The sequence below is a fragment of the Aptenodytes patagonicus genome, chromosome 7 (genome assembly GCF_965638725.1).
Source record: "Aptenodytes patagonicus chromosome 7, bAptPat1.pri.cur, whole genome shotgun sequence".
Classification (NCBI taxonomy): Eukaryota; Metazoa; Chordata; class Aves; order Sphenisciformes; family Spheniscidae; genus Aptenodytes; species Aptenodytes patagonicus.
Genome location: NC_134955.1, coordinates 31,252,158 through 31,279,553, shown reverse-complemented (window position 1 = coordinate 31,279,553; position 27,396 = coordinate 31,252,158). Strand labels below are relative to the sequence as shown.

At 40.0% G+C, this 27,396-nt stretch overlaps 1 protein-coding gene across 2 annotated transcripts; it reads left to right on the top strand.

Annotated features, from left to right (window-relative positions):
* Positions 1-226: 226 nt before the first annotated feature.
* Positions 227-25,496, top strand: TMEM87A (transmembrane protein 87A). Of its 2 annotated transcripts, none has more exons than XM_076344668.1 (20): positions 227-297; positions 1,395-1,452; positions 5,342-5,439; positions 6,348-6,464; positions 8,135-8,188; positions 8,277-8,330; positions 9,936-10,083; positions 10,827-10,888; positions 12,741-12,924; positions 13,780-13,879; positions 14,630-14,723; positions 15,886-15,958; positions 17,013-17,117; positions 18,254-18,312; positions 18,567-18,670; positions 19,029-19,102; positions 20,434-20,495; positions 21,705-21,760; positions 23,059-23,089; positions 23,449-25,496. In XM_076344668.1, the coding sequence occupies exons 1-20, from the start codon at positions 295-297 to the stop codon at positions 23,488-23,490; spliced, it is 1,578 nt and encodes a 525-aa protein (XP_076200783.1). In that variant the 5' UTR covers positions 227-294; the 3' UTR covers positions 23,491-25,496. The 2 variants fall into 2 exon arrangements, with proteins under 2 accessions (XP_076200783.1, XP_076200782.1); XM_076344667.1 differs by lacking the exon at positions 15,886-15,958 and adding an exon at positions 15,267-15,342.
* The last annotated feature ends 1,900 nt before the right edge of the window (positions 25,497-27,396 follow it).

The window sequence follows — 27,396 nt, the reverse complement described above, 5'->3', positions numbered from 1 at the left end:
GCGCGGCCGGGCCGCCGATTGGCAACCGGGGGCGGTGATAGCCCGGGCCCAGCCGCGAAGCGGCTCCGCCCCCCGCGCCGCTCCCGCCGGCCCACGACAGCCGCGTCCCCCCCGCGGGGAACGGAAGAGGCGCGGCCAGCGCAGCGGCGGCCTCCGTGCGGCGGGATGGCGGCGGCGGCGCCGCGTTCCGGGCGGTGGCGGCGGCCTGAGGCCGTCCTGCGGCTGCTGGCGGTGCTGCTGCTGGCGGGCGCGGCGGGCGCCGGGCAGTGTTCCAAATGGCGGCTTCCAGTGCTCATGGTGAGTGTGGGGAGGGCGGCCAGGGCGCCGCGCTGGGGGCTCTCGGCCGCGAAGCCGCCGGGCCAGCTGGCTGTGGCGGCGGTCGGAGCGTACGTGTGCGTGGCGGGGGTGGGAGGCTGCTGCGGCTCTGCTTGTCCTCCTTGGCGGGGGTGAACGCCGCGGGGGTCTGCGAGAGGGCTGCGGCCTGTCCCGCCCGCTATTCTGCGGTCCGGCCGGGGGCGTCCCCGCCCGGGCCGCCCCTGTGTGGGGCCTGACCGCACCCGGGGCTGGTGCGAGGGCGCCGGGCCGCGGCGCGTCTCCAACCCCGCTGACGGGGCCCTCTGCCAGGCTTGAGCCCCCTTCGGCGGGTTGGCGGCGGCCACAGGAGAGAGAAGGCTTCTGCGGGAAGTAGTCTCGATGTTGGGGGGGAGCGTAGCCCGTGTGAGGTCTGCGGGGAGGGAGGCCGCCTCCCCGGCTGGGGCCCGGCCTCGGTGGGGCCTGTGCGGGGAGAGGCCGCCCCGTGCGGCTGGGGTGGCGGCCCCCACCGTCGGGGCTGCGCTGGGGCCTGGCGTCGGGAAAGCTGGGCCCCTGAAACGCTGAACCGAGAGAGATGTGGGCCTCTGGGAAGGTGAAGGGATTTCCAGCACTTCTTTTATACCGTGCGTGTTTGAAGTTGCATGGAGAAAAGCTGTTTTGTCTCACATTAAACCTGCCTTTACCAGGTTGTGGAAGGGACTAACGTACATTTTCTGTGAGGCTCTTAAGCTTCAGGAACAAAACTAAAGGATCATGGTGAACACTCCTGTTGATTCTTAGAACAAAAATTTTTTTTGTTGGATAGTCCAGACCATCAGCAAGAAAATGCTAATCACTTTAACAAATGGCAGTGAAAATGATTCAGTTGTGCAGAACAAAAAGCCCCAAGCCTCTCAAGCCATCTTTAAGAGTAGGTTGAAGGGGTGGTGAAGCATGACTGGAAAATCCAGTAAGGCTGGCTCCTGATTTGGCATTTACTTTCATTGCTGTATTGACTTAAAACTCTGAGTGGAGGATGATGTTTACTTAAGCTCGGTGACATTAAGCCCATTAATGTCTTTTCCTTTTTTGTGCTTTTGCAGGGGAAGAAGTTTAACTTTGGGAAGATTCTTTTCAGCAACACCACCATTTTCCTGAGATGTAAGTGGTTACAAGGCATTAACCTGCTCTTTGCTGTTTGACACCCCCCCTACTTTAACATTTGGGACTCAAAACACTGTGAAGTGTTGAACTGCACTGGTTGCAGTGACAGCTAATCTAGCACTGGATGAAAGCCGTAGCTCTGATATGGTTGGGTGTGTTAACAGCCTTGAAGCTTCCCAACTGTGATCTGTTTAGGCTGTAGCAGAAATGAATGGTTCTGTTCAGGCCCTCTGTGGAGAGGGCAAGATGGGCAATGGGAGCACCACTTCATTTCAGATAGCGGGTAATCAGGCATGGGATGTGCTGAGCCCTGCTGTGAGGTGTGCTTTCCCTATTTAAGATACACTAAATTCCTCCAGCTGGGAGATCTGGTGCCGACTGGGACAGGGGCTCTTGGTATTGCAGGGTGACTGATGCCAGTGTGCAGGAGGCAGTGCTTTTTAAGGCCCTGTTCCTTTTTAGCTGGGTGCTTCTGGGGTGGTAAGGGAATGTTGTTGCACACTATGGCAGAGCTCTCTTGAGAGCTGTTTTCTCCTCCTGATCACAGTGTGAGAGTGCAACAGAGCAAACATGTCTGCAACCTTCCTGTTTGTTCTTTTGGTTTATTGCTCTTTGCTGATCTGGCCAGGGCTATGGGTTATGTAGGTTACTGCCCAAAGGAGAGTTTCTGTAAAATACCCTCTTACCTGTGAACATGAGGACAGCACTTAGATGGCAACTAGATGATGTAGGTGACTTGTGGAAGTGACTAGCTGATTCAGAAAGTCTTGAAATCTTTCCCATGCACTTTGAGCAGTTTAAGGGGTTGTCTGCACTAATTCTTTCCATGGGGGGGGAGGAAGCTGTTTGATCTCCAGCTGCTAATTGGGTAGTTATACAGTTACAGTGCCTGTGAATGCCTTTCTGCACTTGTGTCAAATGAGGAAATAAGTCACTTTAGAGACAATTAGTGGGATCTGTGCCTTTGTCGCTTCAAGATGTAGTTGCTGCAGTGATTGTGCTCTTTTTTTAACACAAAATTAAGGTATCGTGAGGATTAGCTGATGCTTCTTGATGAAATTGCATATTGCTGTGCTCTATTGTGTTTAGTGATTTTTCAGGTTTAATTTCAGATACCTGCCCTTTTTGGGACAGTGTTTCAAAGGGAGTTTGTTAAAGTGCCTCCATTAATCCCACATGAATCTGAAATAGGAGGCTAGTATTAAAGTGGTTATTAGTGAAGGCCCATCATGTCAGCGTTAAGGTTTTCCCACTTGCCAAGTGTAGCTCAAATGCTGAGTTTCATGGCTTGCAGCAAGACAATTGCTAAGTGTGCAGCTGCAGGATCAAAATGTAGAAATCTGATGCTTGGGGAAAAGGAGGGGGGGTTTGAAAGGGCATTTGGAGCTTTGGTAGGTGTTAGGCTTTCTTGTCTGAAGTTTAATAGAAATAGTGCACTTGTACTAACGTGGCATCTAAGATGTGGGTCCCCGCAGTGAAGTGTGTGGTAAGTCTAATCATGAGGTGTACAGCTGAAATAACCAAGCGAAGGAAGGAACTAAGGCACAGAGAAAATAAAATTTGTTTGTTGCAAGACAGGTTTGTGGCAGATCTGGCAGTAAGAATTCGATCTCCTGGCTCCTCATGTGGACTTCAACTACACTGTGCTGTCAGCTTTTAAACAGGCATTAAGCCTTAAAATTCTTTAGTGAAGACACCTGTTTTACGTACCAGTGTGAGTAAAAGACTTACATGAATTTAGGTAATGAATCACTGAAAGAAGAAGGAAAAAAGACTAGGAACTTAATTTCAGTTTCTCAGCCTAGATGATACTTAAACTGCATCTGATACTGAGAAGCTTCAACTTCACATATTGTTTCTTTTCTGCTGTGTCTGTGTGGAAATTGGTCTTTCTTTTGTTTGCTGTCTGTTGCCTCTTCCATCTGCTCTGTGGTGTTTGTGTGGACAGTATGACCCTTCTTGCCAAACATGAGTGCTCATGGGTTGTTCATGTTTTTGATGAGCACCTGCATCTCCTTCTCCACCTCCTCTTCCTTTTTCTTTCTCCTTCTTGATTTTTGATTTTTTTTTTGTGTGTGTGTTGTGTATTGGTGTCTGATGCTTTCTGCTTCTGACTGGGAAGACTGCCACTGGTGTTTAGTATTGCCAATAATGAATTTATTTTTATCTACTACTTAAGTGCTATTCTAGAAGGCATCTGGTTTTCTGTCTAGGATCATGGTAGAAATCCTGCTCTCTGTAAATGAGTACGAAGACTGCATTTAAGTTGAATGTTGCTGGTTTTGTTTGAAGGCTAAGGAACTTAGATTTCCATGTTGCTAAATTCAATAAATGCCATGGATGCCTTTTCTGTCTTTTAGAGTACTTCCTTTTCAAGGTTTCTGTAATCTTGATGTTTGCAGATATTGGCGGATTGTTCTAGTCATGGCCTGTTTTAGTTGGTGTTACTGCTGAACAGAGAGTTTCGATAATCATACTTATTAAAAATAAGTAAAAAGGTATTTAAAAGATATTTTTGAATCCCTCCTATTTTTTGGTAGCACTTCTTTGAGAGGTTCCTCATTTGATCAATTTTATCAGAAGAGCTTTTGTTTTCTAAGAATTTGTCATCTACCCATGTCAGGGCAGTGCTTGTGTTGCCTCTTAGTTTCTTTGTTGTGCCCTCTGCAGCATCTAGGGCTACATGGAGAATGTATGCCTTGTTTTCATGCTTTCCAGAAGGTGTCATAAGGAAACTCTTGTTTTTCAGTGATTGCGTTCCAATCTTTTTTTTAAGTCTTAGGTATTAGAGACTCAGTTGCCGAGTTCTTAGCTCTACATATACTTGCTTTAGTAGTCATGTGGTTTAAAGTGGGATTAGTCAGTTAAGACTCCATGGCAGGGTCTTTTTTTCTAATTGCATTTTTTACCTGCAGTGGTCAATACAGAAACAGTCATTAAAAGCTCTGTACATGTAACAAATTTGTGGGCGTCTAGTCTGAGATGAATGTTGCCTACGAAGGTGTGGGGACTTCTTAGCCACTAGAAACATGCTGTCAACTCAAAAGAGTCTTGCCATCTGTTGACTGGCAAAACCCAAACATAACCGTCGAAACGACTCTTCCAAGACTGAATAATCACTGCTCATTTTGTTTACGGGTGAAACTTACCTTCTTAATGTCAAATTCTTTTCATCAGGCTTCAGTTTCAGAAAGAGATTTGAAACACAAAAATCACACTAGCTTTCCTGAGTGGGGGGAGGGGGGAAGTCTTGTATTTTACTTTTCATGCATGTTGTTCTCTAAGAAATCAAAGCAGAAAGTTGTCTTATTGCTGTTTTAGATAGCATTGCAGCTTTGACAGAGGGAGCTAATGTATAGATGGCTTGTTTGTCTTTTGGGAGTGCGGGGGTGGCTGTTGACTTGTGAAATACTACCTTTTTATTTATTTTGTTGGTGATGGTATATTTAAATTACCTGTGCAAATCGCCCTTAGTATTAACCTGTTCCTAGCTCTCTATATCTGCTATGTCCCCCACATACCTTGGAAAGGGAAATCCTTTTTTGTATTGTAATCACTGGGAGTCACTGCTGTTCTCGTTTGGTATTTGCAGTTGCTGAAATATCCCTGATTGTCTTGAGAACAAAAAGTTTCCAAATGATCTTCAGCTCTTTAATAGAATTGTGTAACGTTGTAATGGAATTCTGTTTTCCACATGCTTCTTTCTTTCACTGAACAGTGATGGATTGCTTGAGGAAAATGTTTTTCTATTGTTTTGCTTTCAGTTTTGTGTTTAAAATAAATATAATTATGGTAGTTTGGCACAGAATGAGAGGAAAAGCAGGGCGGGTAAAGGGTGTCTTACATATTCTTATCTGGTTTTTTGTTTGTTGTTTTTTTTTTTTAGTTGAAGGGGATGAAAAAGCTTGTGATCCTTCCCAAAGTTACAATGTTACATGGTACTTAAGATATTCTGACTGCTACAATGAAGTCTTCAACTTTGGGGTAAGAATTGTGTGGAAAAACATGGCTTATGATTTTTAGGGGTAAGCAGATTTGGGGGTGAGGGGATTGGAGATGTCTCACTTGCATCCTCATTGCTCTTTGGGCCTAAAAGACACACGCCTCCATTGGAAGATAACAAATTTCTGGATCATTGGGAATGGAGTGGAAAGGAATTGATCCACAGCTTGCTGGAATTACTGACTTCTCTGGGTTTTGGGTAAAGTGGAAGTGTTTGTCAGAATTCTTCTAAACCCAGAAGCTTAAATAAGTGCATTGACTCTAAACTGAAATGTGAGAGTTTATGGTAGATGAAAATACTATTTACAACAATGCTTAATGACAGCAAATAGAAAAAATTGAGTATTTTCATGTTTAGTCTAAGTTCTGTTCTTTATGGATGCACATTGCAAGTATTAGCAAGTTATACAAAATGTATAGTGTTTCTATCAAATGTGGTAGAACACAACTGTGGTTTATACTGTATAACACCTTTTCCATGTTTACTTAAAGTATGAATTATGACAGTTGTAACTACTAACCTAACACAGTACTGAGGTCTTTAATTTTTAATATAATAATGTAGAGTTTGTTTGTGTAGACTGAAGTTTATGCTGGCTGCTGCACCTCCACTGCAGGAATACTGGGATTTCTTTTTTTTATTTATTAGGTATTAATTTTTACTCAAAGCCTGTATGGGGTTTTTTGCCCTTTTTTTTTTTTCCCCCCCTTTTGGTTTTTTTTGAGGAAGAATAGTCTTGTATGGTCTTGATGGCCTTTATCCTATTAAATTCTGTTCAAGAGTGTGTGCAGAGGGAAGTTATAGTGCTCTCCAGGTCTTCCAGTTGCCTACTGAGGTAAACCATTTGATATATTGGGTGCTAACCTAAGTTCTGTTCTATGTTTGGCAGGATGAACAGGCAGAGTACTATTTTGGGGTTACGTCTGAAGAGCATCCGGGTTGGTCCGGATACTATGCCACGGCTTCTCTCCTCTTTCCAAATTGCTCTGAGCTCTTCAGGCCTCAGGTATGGGTAGAAACTTCAGTTTGCTCTGTTCTCTCATGCAATATACAGAGAAGGTGGTAGTTCCTGTTAGATGTGTTAGCATCCTATGTAAGTATCCCTGTAGGTTGAGAGGTACCTGTTTTTATGTTTATGACAACCAAACTGCAATGGTGACTTCTTATTTTGCTTAACTTCTGGCTTGCTATTCAACATCTGGCCCACCATGGCAGGGGGAGGGGGGTAACGACTGTATAGTTCAGTGCTTCTTTTTGTTTGTGGTTCTGTGTTCTGAATTTGTTTCACTTACGGAAGGCTACTGCTAGTTGAGTAGAAGTGTGAATCTCTGGCAGCAGAGTGAAGCTCCCACTACATTTGGGTCGATAAAGGACTGGCATTTTTTGCTCAGATAATGTTCACTTATAATAGTGGAAATGAAAGTGTGTTGAGAAACGGGTTACTTAAGCACTGATAGTAGGTTAAAAATGAAAAATAAGTAGTGCTAAAATGTGTTTGAAACAAATCAAATGGAAGAGAGAAGACAATGCAAAACAGTATAGGGAAGTAATGTGCAAACATAGGCTCTACGCCAGCTGTATATCACCAGGCGAAGCTGTGCAGTCATACTAATGACAATATCAATATAACACGCTGTCTTTCTTTAATGGTGTACGTACTTAAGAATTCAAGGCAAATTATGCAGTGCTGCATTTGTATTCAGCCATTTCCAATTTGGACAAAGGGTTGTGGATAGAGAATGCTGGGAAATGTCTAGTAAGTATTGAACCTAGTGTTGTGGTTTTCTTGTTTATTGTTTATTTTCTTAAGAAAAAGGATGCCTAAAGGTGACTTGAAAAGGGTTTTTATTAATAATCTGTCTGCATGTCTCTAATTCCTTTGATATATGAAGATGGCTTGAAAGGTTTCTTAAAATAATCTGTATGCTGCCTGCTTTTTATGTTTAATAATATGAGAAATGTCAGTTCTACTTTTACTTGGTTTTATAGAAGAGATCTTGTGGGTTTAGCTGTGTAATGTGAACTCAGGCATCTTAACTGATGTTCAGGTTAATGAAACTTGAGGTTTTAAAAGTCTTTAAGTGACTTTTCCTCCAATTCCTTTGAAAAGTCTACTGAAATTTTAACAAAATATATTCCTCTCAGATATTAATTTCTGAAGTTCCACAGAAATTTCTCCTTTTGATTGTTCATCTTTTTTCTTGTGGTATAGCAATTTCACTAGATTTCAAGTCACCATAGTTCGGGAGAGTTGGCAAAATCTGGATCTCTAATAGGCACCCACTCATCTAGGGACCTTTTTTGCATAGACTAAGGCAGAAATCTCCAAATCCTGTTTCTGTCTGTGTAGACTTCATCTACTAATGGAGATAGGCAAAAGATTCATATTTGGAAAATAAAATTAACTTCACTACTGTCATGTCTGTGGGTCCAGTTCTAAAAATAGACACCTATTGTTGGGCGGGCGGGAAGCAGCTCTCAAATGACAAAATACTAATCTAAGTATTCAAGACTCCTTCCACAAATGGACAGTCGTTTGATTTAGAAAAAAGAAAGCTCTCTAATACAGCTGTTCAAAGAATCCTTCCTTATAATCAAGTTTACTGGAAGCTGTTCTGTTAATGTCATGTTAATATAAAGTGCCTATAAATGCTGTAACTTTCTTATATCTTGCAGATCTTCTATAAAGAATTTGTTCATCCAGAGCCTCTCTCACCTGAGAAACAAGAGGTAATTTTTTTTTCATTCTAACGAATGAGTGCAAGTATGGAAGAGAGAGTTTTGGCATATTGATTTATCCATTTTTCTGTTCTTTAAGGGTCTAAAAGATAAGAAGGAGAGTGGAGGAAATCACACGATGGCAGATAAAACTGTATGTATATTGAATTTAAACATGGCTTGGAATTCAGCAGTCTTAATTTGTTTGGGTTTTTTTATTTATATTTCTTTTTATAATAAATTACTGGTAGCATTTACAAGGATGGTGCAATTCTCTGTTTTTTTGTCACCTGGATTTTTTTTTTTAGCCTGAAACTAGGTTGCACTGTGTGGAAAAACAGAAAACAGAGTAACAGAAACAGAGTAACTGCTTCTTCTATATGTGAAATATAGAACTTACACCATTCAAACTGATGGTATAGTAATTTAAAGTTATTATTGATATGATTTGTTTTAAGTGGTGACTAATACTTAGAGATTACATTTGGTTTCATCTTTAACTAGTCAGTCTTTTAAGACATTATACCTAACAAGGCAAGTGATTACTCTTGATTTTCAAACCTGTTAGTATTTTTATTATATATTATGTTCAAGCCTTAACCAGGAACGATTGTGAAAATAACTTCAAATTGAATGTCCTGGATGTCAACAAAGAAAATGTATTTAACACTCTGTGTACTTACAGGGCCATTTACCTTAAAGCTAAAACATAAATAGCTTTGTGAGGAATTGTGAAATAAGGAATCGATGTAGCAAGATGGAGATATTTTAAAGGCAAAATTGGTGTATAAAAAATATATCCACTTTCTTTTAAGTTTACTGTGTTTTTAACTAAGTCTTTTAATTTCAGTCAATATCAGCATAAACTTTTTTTGATACATAAAATTCTGTTGGCTTTAGGTCTTATAGTCAGGAGGTTTCTTAAAAGAAATGTATGCTCTTAATACTGAAATTCTCTTGGAGAGGCCGTTATAAAAAAAAAAGTCTTTGTGGTAGTTCTGCAGTGGTCACATGAGTGGCATACATGTAGATAGTCTTAGTTTTAACCTTAAAGCTCTTGGTAAATATTGCAGTTTCTGAGATGGCTAGAACTTCTTCAGTTGTGGAATTAACAGTTTTGTATGCTGAAACTCAAAAAAATCTGATTTGTTTTATGATGCAAATATTTATCTGGGCAAGCTTCCTTAGTTCATGGGCTGGGTTTGAGTCTTATAGGTACAAGAGCCGTTGCGGGGGCAGTAGTAGTTTCCACAGGAAATGACTACTATGGAAACTTTTTACTTCTCAGCTACCTCTTCTATCTTAAATTATAAAATTCAGCCTTCACCAGGGAGCTGAGTTATATGTAGCTGTGCTGTTGCCAAACAATTGATTTCAGGAGGAAAGAAGTATCTCTGTGATGGTCCTAATGTTTCTGGGCTGAAAACAAGGAATAGGGTGCTTTGCTGAATTCTTTGTAGCTTTTGCAGTACCTTTGAGATGACTCTTGAAGTAACCCAGTATTAAATTTGCAAATAAGCTCTGATCACCTCCCAGGTCTTTGAGGATTCTTCTGGATTCAAATAACTAAATTTTAAGTATTATGTCTAATAAATAGATTTAAAATTTACATATGAAATATTTGTTAACAAGTTTTAGCCTGGGAAGAGATGGTCTTTATTTTACATGGAAGATACCACCCATGTATGGCAAGTCTACTTCTGTCTTTTTCGTGTCGTCTTGACTATGCACTGTCTACATATAGACATTTTATTTTCAGGCAATGAATGCTGTTATCAAAACTTGGCGAGATGGGCCGTATATATTTATTGTGCAAATTGGAGTTACAACTGCAAAGGATTCTACTACCAACGTTAAAAGAATGGAGAGAACAACACCTTCCTCATATCAAAATAAGCCCTTTACAAGTAAGATAGCTGTTTATACAGTAAGCTAAAGATGTAGTGCCATTTCTTCTGTATACCAGTCTGAGTGTATTCTAAGGTACTTTTAATATATACTGTATGGTTCATTTTCATAAGACACTATCTTTCACTTTACATAGATGTAAGTATTGCCTACAACTCTTTCTTATCATAAGAAAACAGGTGATTGTTAGCGTCTTGAAGATCCTAAGGCTGTTGGTCTGTCAGTTTAATGATGGAAGTAAAGAAGAATCCCAAGCAGTTCAATTTTGAGGCTTGGTGTTGTGTTTCCAAAATGTCCAGACCAACACAGTGATTTATATTAATAAGTTTAAATCAGGTGGAACGCAAAGATCATAATCGTCACCTTGAATTTATATTCTAGTGTATCTAACAGTGCATTCATAACCTATCCAAACTTTAGAGAAGTTTGAAAATCACCTTAAAAATTTAACTTCTGTGTGTTTCTAAACTTTCCTGTTACACATGAATCTCCAGCACAAATTACTTTTTACTTTAAGTGCTGCCATGAGTTACTTAGTAGTGGAGCGTGTAATTTTAATTGCATGCTTTTTAGCTGAGTGTGTTGTGAGTCTTAACTTTCTTTGATTAAAGTGCAAGTTAGATTTAAAAGCTATGTGAAGATTTGGAATTTCTTCACGCTTGAGTAAGAATCAGTTAAGTACTTTATCCTGGCTTCTTCCTTTTGGTTCTTGTTCAGTTTGGTTATTGGATTCTTTTGACAGTGACAGTAGAACTGAAGGGGCCGTATGAGTATCTCTCACTTGCAGACTATCCTCTGATGATTGTAAGTAAAACAGCTTTTCTTTGACCTATAAAGTTGTCACTTGATTTGAATCTCAATTAAATACTCTCCTTCCATACTTTAGGAAACACAAAGCCAGTGTCTCAGAAAAAAAGATTTAGCAAAGGGTGTTTTTTGGGGTTTTTTTTGTACTAAATATGGAGTAGGGAAAACAGACGTAGATTTCAGACGTTTGCATGTGCCACTGATGATGTCCTTCTGTGGGTTGTTTGACTTGATGCCTGTCAATTTGTAGTTCCAGAAGTTACCGGTATCATTAGCTCTAAACTGAGCAGTTTTACTGATGCTGTTTTTCTCCCTAGCTCATATCTTGGAAAATTTGCTATTCTATGCTTTTGTTTACAGCTACCCTTTCATTTGTCACTCCTTTCTTTGTTCTTTTACAGCTTAATCTTCCTTACTCCACCAGTTGTCTTACACCCCATGAGGAGGTCCTTAATACTGCCTAACAGTGAAAGCGTAACTGAACTACAAAGAGCTAATCCCCTTTTTATTCAAAGGAGTTGTTGACTTTGGTTGCTAGTTGCCTCTGTCCAGGAGGCTAAGAAAATAAGATATGTATGTAGTGTAGACAGACTTTAGCTGGGGATCGATAACAAGTAAGGTCTCTAGCCTGGCATTGGCAAGAGTGGCCTGTAAATGGGAAAGCCTGACAGAGTAAAAAGCTTCCAGAAGCTCTGTTGACATGTAATTCACTAGTGTGAATATCCCCAAGTGGCAGGTCCAGAAAAAGGTCTCTGTCTAAATGTTTCTGTAATGGAGCATCTGAACATGAACTAGCATGCCTAGGTCCTTACCATTTGAACTGAATGGATTAGTCAGATGTGAAAATCTGTAAGGATCAGTAAGCTGTTCTCCTGAGGAAAGTGTTTTCAGTTTGTGAAAGCCTCAGTGGATTGTGCAGCTAACTTCAATGCTTGCTTGGTTTAAAAAAAAAAAAAAACTACTTTCTACAAGAGGAGACTGATTATTACTGTCCTATACTTTAGCTAAGTACTTCCTGCTATTCATTTAATGTCTTGCTCTCTCTTCCTTATCCCTCTTCTTAACCTCAGTGTCCTTTCTGAAAACTTAACTTGCTCTGGTATAGTGCTGTCATTTAGAAAACTCAGCACTGAGTAGCATTGTCAAGCTTATTGTTCGCCATAGGAGACGCACCCTGAAAGTTCTTCTAAAGCAAGTAACACTGGACTGGGAGGGGAAAAAAAAAAATTGCAAAAATGATAATATTTAAATGAATATCTGGGTTTCTTTTTCAATTTCAGATTTTTGGCTGACCTAAAGCTTGGTCAAAAACTGAGTTTGGAAATTAACTTTTGAGAAAAGTTGTGAAATAATTTGAACGGAGGGATTACAACCATAAGTTGCTTATCTCTGTTCTGTGGAATGGTGTGTAAAGGTGACTTGTAAGCTTATTTACAGAGTACTGTAAATGTACGATGAAGTTAGAATAATATGTGAGAAGGGGCAGAGTTTCTAGTACTTGATGACTTGCCTGAGCTCTTACCTGAGTTTTTGAAAGCTAGTAGCACTTGATACCGTCCTTAGAAAAATTGCCTGTGAATAAATTGGCAGACTGCTCTTGAGAAATTGCTCAGAAATTCTGTTACTCTGATTCCCTCTGTTGGCAGTGAGAAATTAAACTGTTGCTGTAAAAGAATCCAGAGAAGACAAATGAACAAATGCTTGTTTGTTGTCACTTTTGTATATAAAAACTTCAAAAGTTGCTATACTCAGGGAGAAAATAGAGCTGTCTTACAGCTGTGAAATGGAAACAAGGAAATTATTTTTCTGGGTCTAAGGTTCCTATTTCTTGCTTCTTTTTGTGCAATAGTTTTTCATGGTGATGTGTATTGTATACGTGTTCTTCGGGGTTCTATGGCTTGCGTGGTCAGCGTGTTACTGGCGGGATCTCCTGAGGATCCAGTTCTGGATTGGTGCTGTTATCTTCCTGGGAATGCTCGAGAAAGCAGTTTTCTATGCAGAGTTCCAGAATATCCGCTACACAGGGGAATCTGGTAGGTAGCAATTGCAGCTTGCAGTTTAATTCATGGGGCGTAGCACTAATGGCTTATGCTAAATTGGGGTGACAGATGCATGTTAAGTATATGATTACTTGAGGATTGTTTCAAAACAACAGGGAACCAGAGTTTCTGCATATTTTTTTTTATATTGTAAATATGATCATCTGTGCTCTTCTAAAGCTAAAATGCTGTTGCTTTCTCTGACTCCCGAGTGTAGTGTCTTAAGGATGTAAAATGCTAGATTCTGGAGAGTATTCACTGTAGTGCTGGCTCGAAGTTTAAAATAGGACTTCCTAAGTATAGCTTGTAATTCATTTCTGACAGTTGGTATTGGCCTTGGAAAGAGACTTTGAAACTCCTTGTTCAACATGACAGCATTGCAGATGACGTTTGGTATTCAGCCCATAACCTGATAATCCACCTTAAGCGATTCTTGCCATATAAAACTTTGGGACTCTGGTTTTGAGTTTTTAGGATGGATGCGTACAAATGAAACTCTGCAAGTAAAACTTCATTATGACTTTGTTAATTGGCCACACCCATGGTACGGAAGGTTTTGTTGGTTGACTTCTCTGAAGATCATCCAGGCTGATCTTGGGGATAAATGTTTTATGGATCACTTACTCTCCACTTTCCATGGATGTAAAATTTTTCAGTAGCTTATTTTATGCTAAGTGACCTATCTTTTCTGAAAGCTTACTCCAGATGTAGGTAATAAAAAGATTATACACTTTAATAGCCTACTTTCTGAAAATAATTGTCTGCTGTCATACTACAATTGCATGCAGTATTTAATAAAACAGAAATTCTATTTTAATAACCTAGCTTCCTCCTCTTTGCTTTTGATAGTTCAAGGAGCAGTAATACTGGCAGAACTGCTTTCCGCTGTGAAGCGCTCATTGGCTCGAACTCTGGTCATCATAGTCAGCCTGGGATATGGGATAGTGAAGTGAGTAATTCTGTTACAGGTTTGTTTTGTTCTATTAAAAGGCTTTTCACTGTTGTTTTTTAATAACTTAGGGCAGTATTCATCTCGCTGTACTTTGCTACTTAAAAGGTAGGTGCTTTAGTTAAGTCCTGTAAAGGTCTAGACTTCTTCACTGGTCAACAGAGACATACAGTTCCATATGGTGATTACTCTTCTTCCCACCCCCTTCCATGTACCACTGTTGGGTAGGTTTCTGAGTCACTGTTGAGATACTCCACTGACTGGAATGGGAGCTTTATATATGCCTTCCTTCTGGGCAAGGAGGAACTTCTAGAAATGGGGTAGGTCAAGAATCGCTGATAGGAGGCTTCTGCTGCCAAGATTGCTGCTCATCTGTCTGTCCCCAGCTGTATTCAATGGTAAAACAACATGTTGTGTGGTAGTGGAAGCTTTTAGCGAGTGTGGGTGTGCTGGGGGAACTGCTGAAGAAGAGGTGGGCTGAGACTTCTTGAAATGTTTGTAAAAAGCTAAACAGGTTAACTAGGAAACAGGACTGTTGCCAATCTTAGTCATATCATACCATATGACAAAATGAATAGTAAGCTTCGAGCACCATAATAAAATTATTTCTGGATCTAGAAGTGGCTTGTCACAAGGACCTCTTATTCACATGCTTCATGCCTTATGTTAGACTCAAGTTGACATGACTTCATTCTCCCCTCCCCCCCCCCCCCCCCCCCCCAATCTAAATTTCACTTTGTTTTCCTACAGGCCTCGCCTTGGAGTTACTCTTCACAAAGTAGTCATGGCTGGAGCCCTTTATCTATTATTTTCTGGCATGGAAGGTGTTCTTAGAGTCACAGGGGTCAGTAATAACTGCTTGAATTTTCTCATATGCCCCAGATACTACTGGCTTTATTTACTTATATGCTAAGGGAGAATCCCAGGGCTATGCTGAAAGAAGGGAACAGAGACAATTAAGTGGTTAAACTCAGACTGTGGATATGGATTATTGACAATTATTTTAAGTTTGATGTCTTCTCCATTTATCAGGATGTAATTCTGTGTATTTTGAAATAATTCTAATAGTTTTCTGATTAGTCAGGTTTCAGACACTATATTCTGCCTGGACCCTTGTGTCTAATACTTCGGATTAGGTAGGGATAGTTGCAGACAGAAACGTACAGCTTGGGTCACCTGGCCATAAGTCCAAAAAAAACTAAAACCAAAAAAAAAACAAACCACCCCACCACTCCAATTTTGGAGGCTGTACCTGGGGAAGTGCATGTGAGTGGTGCTGCTACTTGCTTCATTAAGAAGTGCATCTCAGGATGTAGATTTCTGTTGTTCTGCTTTTGGTATTTTGGGATAAGGTATTTAACATGTCATATATTTGGTACTTTTTCAGTTTTTCTATGACACTGTGGCTCTGATAGCAAACTTGGCCCTGTCCATGATTGATGCCTGTATTATTTTGTGGATATCCTTTCATAAACTGCAGAATGTTCCAAGCTTATGCACAGCTTATTATTTCTGTCTTATACTTAAAAGGAATAAAAGGTGATTTGCTTGTTTCAGTTAGGACTTTGATAGTTTTTGATGTACACACAAAGGCAATTTTTGCCACTTTCAGCCAAACTCATTGTTGCCAGTGGAGCATTCAGTTCGTCCATGGATAGTGTAAAAGATTTAATTACTACATTTCTAACAAGCTGATTGCTAGTTTTCTGTAATGGAAGTGGCCAGAGCACATTGTCACAGCAATAGCCTCAACAGAGGCTCCTTTTAATGGTGCTAGATTTGACTTAATCTGGGAAACTACTTGCTGGTGGAGAACTGAGAACTGACAATGTGGTATTGTAAGTTCCCCTCTGTGCATTGGGCTAAACTCTTGGTTCAAAACCTCTGCTTCTGTAGTAAAACTCAGAAGCATTGTGGTTTCTCGTAAAATAGCCTGACCCTCTTCACTTCTTCTGTACCTTGTTTCCTTTTCAGTTTGTTCTTACTGGCTCTCTCTTTGTCTCCAGGCCCAGAATGATCTTGCCTCCTTGGCTTTTATTCCCCTGGCTTTCCTAGATACTGCCCTGTGCTGGTGGATATCCTTCACTATTTTACTTGGTGCGGTGTGTTTTCTTTCAAATTTGGTTTTTTGGGAGTCTTTTTGGCTGAACTTTTTAAAATTGGCTTCAAGTATATGTTTTCTACTTCCAGTAAAGCTGATAGAACCTCTGTAATTGAGTGTTCAGGTAAGCTTCTGCTACAGCCAGTGCAAGGAAAACTAGGTAACCAGTAGGTATCTGTGTTAGAGCAGCTCCTGAACATAGACTAGTTAAGTCTGTCTGTTACCAGTCTCTGTTGAAGTATGAAATTAATTTGTTCTAGTGTAGCACTGTAACAATACCATAGTAGTAGCCTTTGGACAACAGACTCCGTTTATGTTTTGGGGAGAAGGTTTCTTAGTAACATCAAACCTAAAATGCTTTCTGTAAAAATTAGAACTCATCTTGAAGTAGTTAGGTGACAAAATGGGGCAGTGTTAACTTTTTGGTGTCTCGACATATTACATCCAACTATAATCTTGTATGACTTTAGCAACTGCTGTAAAATGCCAAACTCAAAGCCATGTATAGCAAAATCCCTATAAAGTGTTCTTAGTGAAAGTCAATCACAAAACTCTATTTAAAATGTGAATAGCTTGCTGCCCAGCCATGACAACCCCAATTCTCTCTTACCATGATGTCTCTCCTAAGCACTTGTTTTGTCACTATGGAAATAAAATTGTAGGCAAACGGGTGAAGACGTGTATGCACTGTCTAATGGGATTTTAACTCACTTTTACTTCAGACTTGATTTTCCATTTATCAGAAATACATTTGACACTTTTCTGGAGGATTGGGCCATAGTCCAAAATAGATGCTTGGATACCATCTTTGTGTGACAAGAGTTCTAGGTTTAGATGACTAAACATGAAATGGATGGATCCTGCTTTTTGGCACCTTTGTCATAGGATGAACTTTTCTTCTACTGAGTCTGGTCTACCTTTTTAGAGGGCTAAGTGTGTGGGTGGGAGAGCTGTTGATCATAAGATCTGTGTCCTCCTAAGTCTGTGACCAGCTTGTCCCTTCAGAGGCTTTCCTTGACTTTCCATACATATTCATCAGCTTAACTCAAACAATGAAACTGCTAAAACTTCGAAGGAATGTTGTGAAACTCTCTTTGTATCGGCACTTCACCAACACACTCATATTGGCAGTAGCAGGTAAGCAGAAAATTACGTTAATCAAGTAAGAGCACTTGCCATTTCCATATATGGCTTGATTTGATCACTAAAGCAGACTTCTGAGTTTGGTGACTTTTCTGTAAATGCAATCAAAGTACTTGGTATTTCTAACACTTGACCCATTTCTAATAGTGGGTCTATGCCAAGTGTTATGTTGATACTTCAGAGGCAATGGATTATTAGTCCTGATCTTAAGATCAGTAGTTCTATGCAGCTCCTCTAATGGAGCACTTTCGTCCCTCTTAAAGCTGCCGGGGGCAAAAGATTATTATCCTATGCTGTTAACTTCACAGAGGTAGTTTTTTGCCAAAATCACAGTATCACTGTGGATTTTTAAGATGTCTGAAGACCAGAGTGATTCTTGGAAAAACAGTATTCTTAGTATTACAACATAATGCCCTCTATTCTGGAAGAATACAGATTCAGATTCTCTTTCCATTTGTAGTAGTGATGAACTGAACTTCAAGACTAAATCTGTTGGTGCTTCCAGGTGCTCAGCTCGTCATCTATTTGGAAATGCTATCCATACAATGAGCAGAAAACTCCTAAGCACTGTGCTTTTTTATTTAAACAAACAAAAAGGCGCATTCCTTTTAATTGACAGCTCTGATTAAACTCCTTGCAGCATCTGGTTCTTAGTCATCATAGAACACCTTAGCAGAGGGAAGTCTCATCTTCTAAAGCTGTGGTGAGAGCATAATTTGACTCTTATGGGTCAAGGTCTGAATGCTCAGGTATTCAGGCAGATCAGATGGTTCATTTACTTCAAGGTAGGCTTTATTTGTCAACTGATAATGAAACCATGGTTTGGAGAGTAGATGGAAGTAGTATAAGAATAGTGAATAGGGATGAGGAATTTGGCTAAATACTTCATACTTGATTTATGCCTTGTGTCTCTGAAGAACCAAGAACAAAATATACTGGTCTGTGCCTAAACTACTGTATAAGGTCAGTGCAATAAATCAATCTCTTGTTTTCCAAAACTAATAAATTGGATTCCAAGAATTCACTATTTAGGTCTTTGCCCTTTGTTTGGGAAACACAGTCATGTTAGTAGTATATTTCGATCAGCATATTTTGTAGTAATAAGCAGCTTGTTTGTTTTAATCTTGCAGCATCTATTGTATTTATCATCTGGACCACCATGAAGTTTAGGCTGGTGGACTGTCAGTCGGTGAGTTTTATATTGAACGCTTTCTGCAGTTGCTGCCTCTTGGTAAGTTTACGTTTGGCAGCGTAAGAGGTGAGATTGGGCCTTCTGGAACAGATTTTTCTGTGGATTATGTCTAGAGTAATATACCATATGCTAAAATTCTCACTGTTGTGGGAAACGAGCCTCTGCCTATAGTTCACCCTTGGAAAGAGCTGAGGACATGGAATCTTTTTCTTTACAACTTTTTCTATTTGTGCTGTTGTTTCCCTTGACAGGATTGGCAGGAGCTATGGGTGGATGATGCCATCTGGCGTTTATTGTTTTCAATGATCCTTTTTGTCATCATGATTCTGTGGAGACCATCTGCTAACAACCAAAGGTTCAGCTTTTCTTACCTCTTTCTCAAAATACTTTTTTGGGAATGCTTCTTTATCCAAAGAAGTACTGGTGGGTGATTTTTAGTTGCTGTATGCTGATCCATAAGGATACTAAGCAGTGTCTGAAGGGGCTTGAGGAAAAGTAAGTGTAGGAAGTCACATAGATAAAAATCAGTGTGTTCCTGGTGGTGAACTTCTTTTTAAATAAGTGACTTAAACTTCTGATTATGTAGTTTAACATAGGTCTTAAAAACAATGAACTACACAGAATAATCAAGTCATGTGAATGTCGGGGTAACGAATCTCTTGGGTGGCAGGAGATACTATTCTAAGATAGCTTTCATTCTTTCCCTCCTAAAGGTTTGCTTTCTCACCACTGTCTGAAGAGGAGGAGGATGATGAGCAGAAAGAGCCAATGTTAAAGGAAAGCTTTGGTAACAGAAAAACTTTTTCCCCACCTAATTTCAGTGTTGAAGAGATACTTCTGTGGAGGGAGGTCTCTTGTTCTCTGGCAAAAAGTTCATTACTGCTGTAAAAGCTGAGTCAGTGCCTCCCTGTTGCCATTGATCTATGCAATTGTAAAGGAAATATTGGCTTTGTTTAGTGTTTATATTGCCTGTTTAATTCTGGGGTTTTTAGATGACATTGTACATACTGCTCCTGTTGTGGTTACTTTACCGTGTCCACTGGACTTTGTTTTATTAAATATGTCAAGTCATAGGTTTGGATCCAGTCATGGTGATGGATACGTGAGGATCTCTTGGATATTATTGCTAGGCAGTGGTTTAGTTTCCAGTTCTCTTTTAAAATCCAGTTTAAGGATTTTCATTTATTATCTGTTCTCTGAACTCTTCAGTCTTCTTCATTTTCCATACTAGGGCCTAGTACAGGAATGTCCACTGTAAACATACGGATGAATATGTTTACATATTCATGAAACTACATATGAATGAGAGAGTCCTGCTTTATAACACTAGGTTGCACCTTTATTTCCACTCACTCCCCTCCTACTATAAAACCCTCTCTCTTCCCTGCCTCCCATTTCCCTACTATGTCTATTGTCCTTGTAACACTATTATTTATAAGTTGTGTAAAAGGTAGGGTGACATACCCGCTGCTGCTGTCTGTCCGCAAATCAATTCTGCTGGGCTGTATCAGTGCTATTTCACTTGTTAAGGAGCTGAGGAGGAGTGTGTAATCCCTTAGGTGCACTTGCCAAATCAGCTGTATCTGGCTGTCTGCCAGGCTGGGAGGTGCATGTTGCCTCTTAGCTCTTAAGTCAACCAAATGGCTGGTCAGCAGGTAAAATAAATTTGGGGAGTTGCATATGTCTCAGAATGGTTGAGGCTGGAAGGGACCTCTGGTGATCGTCCTGTCCAAACACCCTGCTCAAGCAGGGTCACCTAGAACAGGTTGCCCAGGACTCTGTCTAGGTGGCTTTTGAGTACAAGGATGGAGATTCCACAGCCTCTCTGGGCAACTATGTCTTTGAGTGCTATGCTATTTATGTCTGGCTTAAAGAAAAGGACTAGAAATTGATATTTCCTAGGTAAAATTGCAAAATTCAGGAAAAACTAGGTACTCCACGTGTCAAGAAAAATACAAGCCTTTCAAAGGGAAAGCATCATAGTCTTAATTTGTCTGTCTTACTCTGTCTCTTTGGATTTGATGAAATATTCTGAATGAACACTCAACACTTTCATTTTCAGTCTATGAACAATTACAGTTCAGCTACCCCAATCTTTTTTCCTTCTTTTGTCTTCAGAGGGGATGAAAATGAGAGGTACAAAGCAAGAGCCAAATGGAAATGTAAAAGCAAACAAAGCTGTGAGTATGCCCTTCCTACCTTGAAGGATATAGATCCATCTCTCTTGGTTGCCCCCCAGCAGTAGCTCACAAATATGCAAGGTGTTCAGCCTATAAATGTGAGTGTCCTGGTTTGCTTCAGAGTGGGAGTGAGTCAAAGTATCATACGTTTACAGTACTTCTGAAAAGAAAGTAAATACAGGTTTTTATCTAATTTCCTGTAAGTGCAATGGAAGCTTTAAAATTCAGTCTGTTCTTTAGGAAAGCTTGCACAATCCCATATAGATAGAACTGTATACTATGTTCTGATAATGAATAATACATTATTTTAACAAGTTTGTCAGGCTGAGAGGGAGGCTGAACCATTTTTTAAATAAATTAATTGTCCTTCTAATTTTGAGATTTGTGATTCATTACTCGAATGGGGTGATTTGTATATTATTTTGTAGCTACCGAAATAGTCTGGGTGGAACATTTTTAATATATCTGCATTTCTTCCATGTGGCTTATAAGCAGAGGTGGTTTCACATTCAGCTAGGAGGTAGAAAATATGTCTCGGAATCTTTTCATGGAATTAATGCATAAATTTAAAAGTGGAAAGAACCTGTAGGAATTAATGATAATAGCAGTAATATTTTTTGTCATTAACATTGTTTTTCTCAAAGGTTGGTTGCAACTGTATGCTACTTACCTGAGGATAACATAAAAATCAAACTTTCCTATTTTGGGGACAGTGGGATCAGAAAGGTTCAGTTCTCCAACTTCAAAACAAGTGTGCTTGTGTTGTGAATTAGAGAGTGTTCATCAGATAGAAATGAGAAATCCTGACAACACAGTTTAACTTACCTTTGCAAGATCTAGCTTGTGCTTTTTATAATAATTTTTCATCTGTAACATCTTCTAAAGATAATATTCTTTTGTGGGAGACTAAACTAGATTATGTAAGTAACCAAAGTGTCCTGAGGGCCTGCTTTTCCTAGTCACCATTAGACTATTACAGAGTTGACAGTAAGTTATAGGTGGGTTTTTGTTTTTTCTTTTTTCTTGGAATGTTTTCTGTAATCCAGAAACCAAGTTGAAGGTGGGTTTTTTGGGTTTGGGGTTTTTTTTTGAACTGACATTATAAATACATTGGCTTTTGTCAAGTAGGCTGAGAAGAAAAAGGCTTGCATGTGACAGAATTTTGGGAAAATTGACTTTTGTTTTTCTATTTAATTTCTGTACTTGTAGCAGGAGGATGACCTGAAGTGGGTAGAGGAGAATGTTCCTTCGTCAGTGACAGACGTGTGAGTATTTTTATAGTCACAATAAAAGCAGGCTCCTTGGACACAGGAACACAAATACATTAGAATGCCTTAGAACTTGTATGCTGCACTTACATGAGCAGACACTGAGTTCAGCCTGGAGTTGGCCTCTGACTTCTTAGCATGCTTCCACTTGGCTTTGTGCAGTCTGTCAGACTTACGGTTCATGCCACTTGAACACATGCTGACTTCAGGAATACTGTCTTGGACTGTGAAACCACTGACTGATTTGTTTGCAGTTCACTGAAGTTAAAACTAAATAAATAAATCCAGAAAACAAAGAACAAAACCCCTCTCTCTCTCTGTTTAGTGTGCTGAAAAGTCCTTTGAGTATCTTGCCAAATGTAAACCACAAAATAATGTAATTTAGATCTCAACTTTATTTGGAATGTCTGAGTCACTCGCTTCTGGCAACGTAGTCAGCTACGTAGGCAGTCCATATCTGTTCTGCTTTTAATAACTCTTACGTCCTAAAAATGTCAGTGTCTGTGTCTAAATTTTTCATAGCAAAACAGAAGTTCACAGATTAATTATGTTCACAAATCTGAACAGGTAATTTTGGCAGAGGCTCTGGATTTAAGTACAAAACTGCTTGAAGTTAGTTAAAGACAAGAAATTGGGTGAAGCTTCAAGAGGATGAAAAAGTGCATTTTCTCAATTGAATTTGTTTTTCCCAGTTCTAGTGTTTTTTCTAGTACCATTTTTTGAAGAATGGTAGGATTCCTTAAGAAAACAAGGACTTGACTGGTATAAGCTAGGAAAGGGCACTTTGGGGTAGTCTGCTGCAGGGTTTTCTGTTCTTGAAAGTATGTTGATGAGGGTTGTGAAGAGATGAGCTACCATTAGAGAGATGGAAGGTCTACTGTAGCTGAAAAGGCTATGGTACCAGTGTAACTTTGTTTGATTCTGGGATGTGTCTTTACAATATGGTCCCATATTGTAAATGTCTTTAGTGTAGTTCAGCAGTGTTCTCATATGAATGATGCAGCTTATTTCATGGCAACTTGGAAATTGTTCAGTTGGTAAACAGAAGCTTAGAAAAAAGGAATTTTAAAACTGTGAAGGTCATTGAGGATACTCCTTGGGCTCTTCCTCTTTTGTCTGTCTTTCTCTAATTTCTGTCTGTTTAATTGAAAGGTCTATCTTCATTATTGCTCTCCTGTGCCTTAAAAAGCTTAAGGTGAAACATAAGGCTGAAAATGGTTGTCAATAATATGCTCTCAGTGGGTGCTCTAATTCTGTTAACTATTTCTTTTTTCTTTTTTTTTGCCCCTGTGCAGTGCTCTTCCAGCTCTTCTGGATTCAGATGAGGTCAGTAACCAAATCTTCAGTTCAAATCAGTCTTCTGACATGCCAAAGGAGTCATGAGTCAGCTGTTAAGGACTTGGCTTATTAGAACTGGACTCTCTGATCTTGCCAGTGCAGCAGTAAAATACTACAACGGGGGGAAGGATAGTGGCTACAACCATGATACAACTTCTTAGAATACAAACGTGTATTCTAAATGTGTATTCTAAAACAAGTGGTATATCTGCTGTGTAAGTTGGACTTCTGACTTAAAATGCATACGAGTGTCCATTTGTTGTGAATGTGCAAAGCATACCACCTTATTTCTGAATAATGTAAACCTATTGGGGGAAATGACAACACTGGGTATTTTTATTTTCCAGGAAAGAATGATTACACACTTTGAAAGGTCCAAAATGGAATGAAGGAGTAGCTTTTTGCTATTGGAAGTGGAGACGCCTCTTTTAAAGTTGCTTGGTGGAGCAAGTGCATCCTGCTGATTTGTTTCCTGATCTCAGCCTTGGAAGTTTGATGCTTTATTGTCATGAGGGCGTCTTGCTGTGGAAGAAGTTCACAAGGACATTATAAACCTTTCGGAAATTTGAATTTACAAAGTTGCTGCAAGTTTGGATTTTTAAGCAATTTAAATGTGTACTATCCCAGCACCTTCTGTAACTTTTCAAATATTTAATCTGTGAAACTAAAATTCTTAATGTCTGCTTGAGGAGTTTATATTTCAATGTTACGATGACACTTAGAGGTGAACTGCCGATACCTTTTTGGGGGGGAGGGTGGGGACAGATAAAAATAAGCACTGAAGGAACAACAGACCCGTTTTCTGGTAGATAACAGCTTACTGCTGTTGTATGTGTCCCAACATGAATGAGAGGTTTTTAGAGAGAAGTTCCTGTTAATGAAGAAAATTTAAGATGCCAGAAAGGAAATATTTGGAAAAGTTACAGTGCTATGAGTTTTTAACAAAATCAAGTGCAATTTTATTCATAACACTGTGTAAGAAAGATTTTCTATTTTAAATGCCATTGACCTATAGGTAACAGCTGCATAGAGCTAACACTTGCTGTTGTGGCACATCTCATTGCCGGCAATGTGGTGGATGCCTGGAAAAATGATTTGCCCCTACCTTCCATGTGTGGCATGATTTAATTTAAAAAAAAAAAAAAAAACCAACACAAACAACAAAACCAAACCCTAACATCACCAAACCCACTCCCGCAGTGCTCCTCTACAAGTGCTTGACTACTCATGTTAAGCAGATACTAACTAGACATTTCAGCAGAACTCTTCTCCCTGCACATGTAACATCTCCCACTGAGAAGTTGGCACTCTTCTACGAGAAGATGGCATTGCTTTCTGGAGGGTGCAAGCACTGCTTACCTTACTTGAAAGAGGCTTTGCGGGGAGTATACAGTGCTGGGACAGTTCTGTTCCCAGTGTCTGTTTAGAATTGCCTCCCATGTAAGTGATTTGATGATGGGCTTTCCTGTCCCAGTTGGTCCCTGTGACCAAGAGGTACTCTGAGATCACTGTGTTTTAGTCAAAGCTGCAGATTTCTATTCTATATAATTGCTTTTTGTTTCTCCTTTTCAAATGAAAAAGAGCTTTTGGAGAGTGTTCTGTTTTCATTCTATGCTTGGCTGAGAGGCTTCACTTGCAGTAACTTACACATGGAAACCCATTGTGGACTGTATGACAAAAGCTCTAATTTGGGTTCATAACCTTTACAACTGATAATTACCAGGCAAGCAGCAGCACAAGCTGGACTTCTAGGGAGCTGATGCGGCTGCTGCTGGAATGGCATAGGGAGTCAGCTTTTCTGGTTCTTCACTCATCATTATGTCAGCAGAAGTAAACATGTGCCTGTACTTCATTCATTCCACTGTAAGGTCTGGTAGTTTAGCTCTAGTTCATCTTTACCAGTGATTTATTCTGAAACATGGCACTTTACGGTAGAGTAGCTGAGGCACAAGTGCATAGTATCTTCTGCTAGCTGTGTGGTGGGGGAGCAAACCCTCAGCAGATGGGCAGAGGAAAAAAAGCTGTGGCTATAATGCATCAGTCTGCCTCTGCAAGAGTTGCTGAAGCTCTTCCGCCATCCCGTTTAGGCCACAGGTAGAATCTTTAATTAGAAAACACTGACTTCTAATTTGCTATGCTTAATTGATATAGATGAAACAAACTTTACTTCCATGTCCTTTTAGGGAGAGGAAACTTTGTGAAATAAAGCTCCATGAAACTTGCTATTTAATTTTTTTTGGGGGGTGGGTGGTTTTTTTTTTAAAGTCCTATTGTTTTGGGTTGTTTGGGTTTTTTTTTTTCCAAACAAATAGGGGAAAAATGTTCTCTATTGGAAGCACAAAAGAAGTTTGTATGTACTATTTAATAAAAGCTAGGCAAAGAGTAGAAAGGCTTACATTGTGTCCTTCCACTTTCTTACTACCTGTTCTCTGTTGTGGTTTAACCCCAGTTGGCAACCAAGCACCACACAGCTGTTCGCACACCCTCTCCCCCTGCCCCCCCGGTGGGATGGGGGAGAGAATCGGAAGAGCAAAAGTAAGAAAACTCATGGGTTGAGATAAGAACAGTTTAATAATTAAAATAATAATAATTAATTGTAATGAAAAGGCAAACGGGAACAAAACCCAGGGGGAAAAAAAACAAGTGATGCAACTGCTCACCACATGCTGATGGATGCCCAGCCTGTCCCCAAGCAGCAATTGTTGCCCCCCAGCTTATATATGGAGCATGATGTCATACGGTATGGAATATCCCTTTGGCCAGCTTGGGTCAGCTTTCCTGGCTGTGCCCCCTCCCAGCTTCTTGTGCACCTCCTGGCTTGCAGAGTATGGGAGGCTGTAAAGTCCTTGACTTAGTATAAACACTGCTTAGCAACAACTAAAACATCAGTGTGTTATCATATTATTCTCATGCTAAATCCAAAACACAGCACTATACCAGCTACTAGGAAGAAAATTAACTCTATCCCAGCCAAAACCAGGACATCTCTCACATGAGAAAGTGTTAACCACTTCACAAAGCTCCCTCACTTTTCTTTAACTCTTTATTGCATGGTATTCATAACGCAGTTATTCCTGATTAGCTTTTTTTCTTGTTAAGCTTGACAAGAGTGGAAGTCTGTCATTTGAAAAGCTAATATAGATAGGGCAAATCATAAATTTCTGAACAAAAGTGAAAGATCTAAACAGTTTCCCTAATTGCATTCATAGTTTAATAATTTAAAGACTAAAATAAATGTAGTAGCAGTGTGTTGCTTTCAGCCTACAACTACAGCGGGTTTGAGCAGTCCTCTCGGCCTTTTTACCCTTCCATTCCTGTAGTAACTTTCATCAGTATTTGAAGTTGTCCTGAATTCCACAGGGGGGTTGTTGCTCCCTTAGTTAGCTGTTCCTGTTTTTCCACTCGTTTGGCAGAGTTTCTGTGTCCTTGGAAGGTAGCATCTGCTGCCTAGCATGCAGCAGGCACGTGCTGTGACTTCCTTGTTTGCAGTCTTACGGAGAACTTTTATCAGAGTCCAGTTCCCACAGTATCACGCAGTGTATGGTGCACACACAACTACTGCCGCAGTTACGATTGCAGAAGAGGTGGCTAAAAGCAGCAGATGAGATGTGGGTGACAAGTGAAGGGTATGTGTTCAAGGGAGTTGCAGCAACGTGGCCTCTCCCCGGACAGCATGTGTTGGTTCTACTAAGGAGATCGTTGCCCTTCCTGATTCCTGGTTTTGCTCCTAAAGGTGTGTGGCTCCATGACTTGTCAGGAAAGCTTCATCAGCAAGCTAGCTTGCTAGAATGCATGAAACCAGAAATCCTGCAGGATTGTTACCTTTAATTATGCAGACAGGGAAGACTTAATGCAAATTTACACCCATTCTTTCAAAATGGGTACTGTAATTTTAAAACAAACAGTGCTCTGAAGACTTGGTGAGCAGGAGGGAGAAAACACGTCTACTCTTAGGTCTGAGATCTGCAGAAGTTTTTGGTGACTAGAATGGTGTGTAGAAGCTGAATTTTCTTTAGGAAATTCAGCTGCTGACTTCAAATATCTTCAACAAACTGTTCCTAATTGAGATAATGCTCTACTTGCAGAAAAAATAAAGGTCTGCCAGGAATTCAAATATAGATGGAGGTTTTTTTAGAGTTCTTGTGCCTGATTAGTTCTCTGTGTGTGGATTTGTGTTTGTTTGTGAGAAGTAGCTGTGATATTACTGATGCAATTGTTGTACATGCCATGCAGAAAACTGAAAACAAAGTAATAGTGAAGAAGATGATGTTGTTGACCAGCTTTTCCTTAGGGTG